Genomic DNA, 8084 nt, shown 5'->3' with positions numbered 1-8084 from the left:
CTCATGGTCATCCTGCTGCTCACCAGCACCCTTTGCACAATGCCCAGCACTCTGTCTCTCTCAGGTTGTTACAATATGTGCATTTCAAGATCGTTTCTATTTCTGGAATACAGATATTCCAGAAATCTAGGAAAGCTGTCCAGCATAAACCCATGTGAATTGTTTAACTAAAGCACGGAAAGACAAGGTTGCACATTCACTGCTGGAGGCAAGTGTGCCAGCAAATGACATTTTAATTATGTCATGGTTTTTACATTTTAAAAATAATTATTCTGATCTCAAATCAGGACCAAAACCTAACAAACCCCCAAAACTACAAAAACAGGTGGTGCTGGGGATCTTCCAGGACTGGCAGGTTTAGTCAGCGTTGTGGTTGAACTCAGAAGCTTTGGGAACTCCCAAGGGTAGAGGTCGATGCTCCTGTTTTACCAAGACACTGAGGAGCTAAAGAACTGAGCAGGCAAGAAACACAGGCAGTTTCTATCAAACTAATGCCTTTAATTATTTTTTTCTTTAGAACTCTCTTGTTCTCTTCTTATTTGCTTTGCCAGCCTATGGTCTGTTGCAAAACTTGTAGCAGACCTTGTGGACTTGGCCTTGGAGCAGACCTGGCCAGAGGCGAGCATGGTTGTGGCTGAGTAGGAGGGACAGGCATGTTCCTCATCTCAGAGATCAGCTCTGAATTCACTCTGGAGGCATGAAATTGTGTTTACAAGTGTTCACAAAGGTCAAACGGTGGAACTGGAGTAAGATGGGGCTTTTTTCTCTATTTTAAGGAACCAGCTAATTAACGGGGCTTTGATTTTTTCATGTGTGACAAGTGACAGGACAAGAGGAAATGGCCTCAAGTTGTGCCCAGGGCAGTTGAGATGGGATGTGAGGAAGAATTTCTTTGCTGAAAGGGTTCTGAGGCATTGGAAGGGGTTGCCCAGGGCAGTGGTGGAGTCCCCATCCCTGGAGGGATTGAAGAGTCGTGTAGACACAGTGCTGAGGGACATGGATTAGTCGGGGACTTGTCAGTGTTGGGTTCATGGTTGGACTCGATGAGCTTAAAGGGCTTTTCCAATCCAGGCAATGCTGGGATTCTATTCTGCAGTGATCCAAGCGAGGGCAGCAGGAGTAGCACGATTCATTCCCCCAAGGAAAGCTGGCTCCCTGCTGTACTGTCCCTTCTTGTGTCACCTGGGCTTGGGAGGTGCCCGTGCCCTGCCTTGGATGGGCTAAACCCACCATTAGAGATGACAAAGGGCAGCTGATGCAGCCAGGAGGCTCCTCGTGGTGCTGGGAGAGCGGATTGAAGAGGGTCAGTAAAATATAGGGAAGGCAGATGGGATAAAAGGTGGTGAGGCTGGAAGAGATCCCAGAAATGATGGGTGTTATCACAACTGTGCAAAATGATAATGCGGAGCAGACTGCAAAATAGGCGAAACTGGGATTATTAGGCCTGTTTGGCATATGTGTTTGCAACGATTGCCTGGTGTCCTGGGTACACGTCTTTAATTTAAGAGAAACAACTTCTTGGTGAAGGCAAACAGGGAGGGAAGAACTCAGGTATGGCGAGTCTTTCTGAGAATTCCCTTCCCATGCGATAAAAAGAAGATCTCAAAAGATTTTATTAACTTGTAAACTGTGATTTCAGGGAATTTTAAACAGCGTGTAAAAGAGAAATAATGAACAAATGTTTTCAAGTGGGAGAAATCTGTCCCTGCCATATGTTTCACTGAGTCATCCCTTCTGCAGGAGGAGATCTTGCAATTGTTTCAATCTTGAATTGTTTCAACTCTTCCAGTCACTAATCCTTTTTATTTAGTTGCGACATCACTGTAAACTCGGCACTTAATCCTACAATGTGTTAGTACCACGTGCTGGGTAGAGACCTGTTCCATCTCAAGTCAACACAAGGTGTTGGGTTAAATTGTCCCTGTGTGTCTCACCATTGAGCAAAGGCCAAAACTTGGTCATGGGTTTCCACTCGCCAGTTAGATGATGTGATGCTCTGTGCTCGCTGAGATGTTACAGAAAACTCCAACCCCACCACTTCTTTCTCTTTCATTGCTACGTGGATCCTTTGCATCACGGCAGAGCCTCATGCTGATCAGAGACTCACAGACTGGTTTGGGTTGGGAGGAACCTTAAAGCTCATCCAGTCCCAACCCCCCTGCCATCAGCAGGGACACCTTCCACTAGACCAGGTTGCTCAAAGCCTCATCCAACCTGGCCTTCAACACTTCCAGGGAGGAGCAGCCACAGCTTCTCTGGCCAACCTGGGACACTGTCTCACCACCCTCACACCAAAGAATTTCTTCCTCACATCTCATCTCCATCTCCCCTCTTCCAGTTTCAAGCCATTTCCCCTTGTTCTGTCATTAACTGATAATGTTTTGTGGTTGCGTTGCAGGTGTGGCTGTGTGGTGGCAGCATGGAGGTCCTGCCCTGCTCCAGGGTGGCTCACATCGAGCGCAAGAAGAAGCCCTACAACAACAACATTGGTTTCTACACCAAGCGCAATGCCCTGCGAGTGGCCGAGGTGTGGATGGATGACTACAAATCGCACGTCTACATCGCGTGGAACCTGCCACTGGAGGTACGACCGTTGCACCCTACCTTAAATCTTCACTTTATTGCATTAAAATCTTGATTTATAAGGTATTTAGTGCCCCTGCGTGAAGGAAAGCCTGAAATACCCTGGGTCACATCCCCAGCTGTGGAAGTCAGCAGAGCTCCCTCAGCTTTGCCAGCGATGCTGCAAAATCTGCAGACTTTGGAGGAATTCCTATGGTTCACATCAGCCTTTTTATTTTCATTTCTAAAAATTAAAGCTGTATTGTGGTGTTTATCTCCCCGTTGAGTGTTTCCACAGCGTGAGTTTTTGTCATTACACAGCTCCGCAGATGGAGCCTGTCTGTAAAGTCGGTTGGCACAAGATTATGAACATCAGCATCATGAGTGCAGGAGGTTTTGTTCCTGCAGTTTGGGCAGGTCTGTGTCACGTGCAGCCCAACTTGGATTTCTGAGCTCGCAGATGCTGTCGCTGCCCAGAGCTCAGTGTGGACAATGTGTGGTCCAGGTGTCTGGGCCATTTGCTTTCCCAGCGTTGGGGAAGTGGAAACGTTTAGAGGGAAAGGTTTGGAGGTTGGTGGCTCACGGGAGGAGATCCCCTCCCAGCAGCAGCACGTGTAAATGCACCAAAACCACTCTCTTTAAATAGCTTTGGTGGTTTTATTTATTTCTGTTCAGAAATGATTAGATTTTCTTACACAGTGGTGAGACACTGGCCCAGGTTGGCCAGAGAAGCTGTGGCTGCTCCTCCCTGGAAGTGTTGAAGGCCAGGCTGGATGAGGCTTTGAGCAACCTGGTCTAGTGGGAGGTATCTCTGCTCATAGCAGGGGTTTTGGAACTGGATGATCTTTAAGGTCCCTTCCAAACCAAACCAGTCTGGGATTCTATGATTCTATGTAAATCCTGCCGTGTGGCAGCATGATGTGTCTTTGGAAAACCGTGGAGTCCTGCCAGCAAGGTGGGCTGACCATGCCCAAGGGACACATCCTGGATGTGAACCTCTCTAGGTGATTCCCTGCACTTCTGTATAAAGCTCTGTAGGGTCCGGGAGGACTTTATGTAGGTTCAAGGCTGCTGCTGGAGCTCTGGTCTCTGTGCAGGTTCTGTCTAATCATGAAACCCAAGAGCATCTCCTGCCTCCCAGCTCTGAACACTGTCTGGATGGTGCTGGGAGCACCCCTAGCTGGAGCAGTCCCCCCATCCCTTGCCTCTGATCCTTCCAGGAGGAGAAGACAAGGTGGTGGGGAGGGGGAATCACAGAATGGTGGGGGTGGAAGGGACCTCAGGAGATCATCCAGTCCAACCGCAGGTTCCCTACAGCAGGTTGCACAGAAAAGCATCCAGGCAGGTTTTGAACATCTCCAGAGATGGAGACTCCACACTCTCTCTGGGATGTTCTGCGATGTTCTCTAGGTGATGGATAGGACATGGATTCGGGGTGCCTTGCAGAGCTCCCCACCAGTCACTCCATTTGTGCTTCATGTTGGGACGAGCACTGGGATGCACTTGTTGAAGCATGAGGGAGAACCGTGGCCGTGAGCAGCCGGAGCCTGTGTGAGCCGTTATTTACAGCCACCCTTTGGGTACTAAAAATAAACACAAGATGTTCATACTTTGCCAATCCCAACCCTGCCAAGAGCTGCTGTGGTGCTGATCCTGCTGCTGACAGCGCTGCGCTCCGGAGCATTTTGGAAAACATTAAAACATGAGTTGCTGCTGCTTTCTGAGGAAAGGTTACATCTGAGGAGAGCTCCTGACATTTAGAGCCACGGTAGTCACAACTTAATACTGCATTAGAGAACAACAGGTACCTGGGAAGGGTCGATGAGCTGCCTGCGCTGCTGGTTTGTCATCTTGGGGGTGCTGGAGAGTCCTGGATTAGTTCTTTATTGAGAAATAGATGAATGGAAATGGAAAGAAATGCTGTTTGCTGGTGAGCTGCAGGAGGGCTCTGGCTGTGATGGGCACCACTCCGAGGGTTGGAGAGGCAGAGAGCTGCTGCAGGATGAGTGATTTCAGGTTTCTCTTAAAAATAAGTTGTAAGATCCAAACACCCATGGGCAAGGATCACAAATTATCATGGGTGCAGCCCCGATCCCTGGGCTGATTCCTTTTTAGGTATAAGACACCACACTCCTGCTCAGGAACAGCTTTGGAGCATGGCAAAAAGGGATTAAAATTCACCATGAAGCCACAGGACTTGGATTGGAAAATGCAGCGTCACACTATTTGGAAGTGGGTCTGGGGAAACAGATCTGGGTTACCCTCAAAATGATTTGGGATTTTAATCTAGATCATAGCAGATGATCTAGATTAAAAAATTAAGATTTAAAATTGAGATTTAAAATTGAGATTTAATTTGCGAGGTCTTGTTTGACAGGTGGTGTTGTGCAGGGGGTTATGGATATTAACATAGATATGGAATTATTTTGTGATGCCACTATGTTTAAAACCACACCAAACCCCACGCACTCAATATTTCACATGCTGCCTGGTTTGTGGTCCCGCTTTGCTCTGCATCCCATCTCACCCACTCAGATTTCAGCCTGTCTTACCTGTCTACACTGAATCATCTTTATTTTTTACCTATGAGCTACCAATCACACATTAAAATGGTGTCTTCTCTAAAGCAGAGTGAATAATTCATTAGAAGATCATTACAAGCGTTGTAATGGAAAATTGCTTTCCCAGCTGAATTTAATGATCACTGGAAAAGACAAGAGCAAGAGCTAAAATAGAGTAGAAACGCCGACACCTGTAGGAAGGAGTAGAAGGGGCTGCACTCTGCCTTTGATTTCCTTCACCTGGCTGCTGCCTTAGTTCCCCAAATTCTGTGATGGTATAAAAGGTTAAAGGGAGGCAGCTCTCTTCATTCCCTGTTCCTGGCGGATTATTCCTCCAGGGACAGATCTCGTAGCTTTGGCTGCTTTTAAATTGGCTCGAGCAGTGGGGTTCCTTTGTGTCTCCAGGGAGACTATTTCACTGCATAATTGTCCAAATTGTCAGGAGGGTTTTCTGAAATTTAGCCTCAACTTCTCTTTTCCTGTAATTTTTTTCCTTTATTCTTATATATCTGCTTCTATTATATATGAATCTTTAGCCTTTCTTTTTTTTTCTTCTTTTCTTTTCCCCTCTATTTTATACCTTTTAACTGTGCTGTCCTCTGTGTTGCCTCTTAGTAGGGTCACCCACCCTTGGGGTGTAAGGGGAAGAGCTTTGATGTTCCATGTGCAGTCAGGGATTTACATTTCCAGGATTCATCATGTGTCCATCTTCTAAATCCTGATGTATATTTGCTGTTAAGCTTTGCTGGAAGTCCAGTCCATCAGTACCTAAAAGGGAGGTGACATCTTTTAAAAGTGTTTTGTCGTTGTGCCCATTGACAAATTCTTTCTCGGATGGATCCAAAGCCCAGGGCAATTGGTGGGAAGATTCACCTCTGTCGCACTGCACTTCTCTTTCCTTCAAAACCTTTTCTTCTCCATTTGGGTTCTCTTCTCTAAATTACCTCCCAGGACCAAAATGTGTCCAGCATCAGTCTGGTGGCCATTGCAAGGATTTCTTCAGAACCTATTAGAGAAGTACCTATCTCCTTCTTGCTGTGGCTCTGAAGCCCACATCTTCCTTCTGACTTCTGTGATGATGATTTCAGCCTTGGACACACATGCCAAAATTCCCTGGCATGGCCTCTGCGTGGAGTTACTCAGCCATTGGCAGTTTCCAGGCGGCTTGGAAGTGCTATCAAACATCAGTGAAATATGCTCATTTAAAATCTTTTTTTTAAGAGTAACCGTTCAGGGACATGCTGTGTCTTTATCTTTCAGAATCCAGGTATTGACATTGGAGATGTTTCAGAGAGAAAAGCATTAAGGAAGAGCTTGAAGTGTAAAAATTTCCAGTGGTACCTGGACCATGTTTATCCAGAAATGAGAAGATACAACAACACCATTGCTTATGGCGAGGTAATTATGGCTGAGCAGTTCCTTAGCTCACACTGGTAATGTTTACAGCTGGTGAGTCTCTGATGAGAAATAGCCTCAGAGGAGATAAATGTGAATCAAAACCTACTATTTGTGTATAATTATATAGATTTGTATAAATCTGTTCACTGTTTCTTCTAAAAAACAATTTTGGGATTTATTTCTGATCTTGGACACCATATACAGTAAAATATTTTAATACTTCATTTCCTGAATTGACAGAAAATTATCTGTATTACCCATTGACTCCATGGATTAAGCAGCTGTACATATATTTTTAATACATAGTCATTTTATAAAACCCTTTGACTTAAACTCAACCTAATTCCTTACAAGGTCTCTGTAGGATACAGTGCGTTGTCACAACAGTTTAAGGATGAGATAAAGTAAGAAGACTTAATTCAATCTCTGCTGGCTTTGAGACCATACTGGGAATATAAACCTAGGTATTTATGGGAACTAATAATAACTCTGTTACAATAGGTCTCATGGAATAGTGGCAGTTGGAGAAGGCTTCTTGAAGCACAACCCAAGCACCCCAGATAGGCATTAATTTTAAGAAAGATTTATTATCAAAGTTACTTAAATGCCTTTGAGCTAAAACCTCCCCAAAAGTCGTATTTTCAAAGGCATGATTGCAGTTGCCCTCCATGGGGAGGCTGGAGAGAGGACATCTCTATGTTAATGGACCTGGTGGCTGGGGTTCAGCGGCTGGTTGGCTTTGTAGCATGAACCCAGCACATCCATGCTCCCTCTAAAGTGTGTCCTTCAGTACTTGACAGCTGCTTTGCCATCCCTGTGTCTCCTCCTGCATCCCTGCGATGATTTGAAGGGGTTTCTTGTACCAGCTGAATATTTTACCCTGCCTTGTTGAGCACTTGGAGAGTTTGATGAAACACAAGCGATCCTGCACTGGTTTCAGGCTCCTGGAAATGCGCTGACGGCAATCTAAAAATATGTTTGTTGCCACCACGCATGACCAGATAGAAATAAAACTGTGTCAGAGGAAGTTGGCTCCTTTGAATAGTGATTATTATATAAAAGCAGTCATCATTAGGCCCTGGATTTAAAGAAAACATATGGCACACTAAACCTTTCTCTGCCTGATTATGCTGAGTGATAGAGCACCGTGTGTTCTTTCTATAGCAAGACAGGCTGGAGACGTTGCTGTGCCTCAGTTTATTGCTCATCTCCAAAGAGATGTATAACTCTGCACTTTTTTTATTTCTTACAGCTTCGAAACAACAAGGCAAAAGATGTCTGCCTTGACCAGGGCCCTCAGGAGAACCACACAGCAATATTGTACCCGTGCCACGGCTGGGGACCGCAGGTGAGGAGTTGATCTGCTGGGAGAGGTGTCGGGAGCAGGAGGTACCCAGCAGAGGAGAGAGGATGTGCAACGTCTCTGTTAGCTTCTCTCTCAAATGTATGAGGCCCAGGTTGTTGTTAAAAATGCCTCAGATATAAAGGTCCCTTTTCCCAGCTGCTCTTTGTGTAGCGATTTTCTGGTTTACTATAATCATGGCAGAGCCACAAGTAAAAGCG

The 8084-nt window shown here is 45.6% G+C and overlaps 1 protein-coding gene across 1 annotated transcript; it reads left to right on the top strand.

Annotated features, from left to right (window-relative positions):
• Positions 1-2419: 2419 nt before the first annotated feature.
• LOC104527726 (polypeptide N-acetylgalactosaminyltransferase 17-like) lies at positions 2420-7869 on the top strand (the record flags this gene model as incomplete). The annotated part of the gene is made up of 3 exons (XM_029085845.1): positions 2420-2584; positions 6384-6521; positions 7774-7869. Coding segments are annotated over exons 1-3 (399 nt in total), but the record flags the coding sequence as incomplete, so codon positions are not given.
• Between the last annotated feature and the right edge of the window lie 215 nt (positions 7870-8084).

Source organism: Antrostomus carolinensis, unplaced genomic scaffold, assembly GCF_000700745.2.
Source record: "Antrostomus carolinensis isolate BGI_N321 unplaced genomic scaffold, ASM70074v2 scaffold49337, whole genome shotgun sequence".
Taxonomy (NCBI): domain Eukaryota; kingdom Metazoa; phylum Chordata; class Aves; order Caprimulgiformes; family Caprimulgidae; genus Antrostomus; species Antrostomus carolinensis.
The sequence above is the reverse complement of the archived record's forward strand: the minus strand, read 5'-3'. Positions and strand labels throughout refer to the sequence as shown.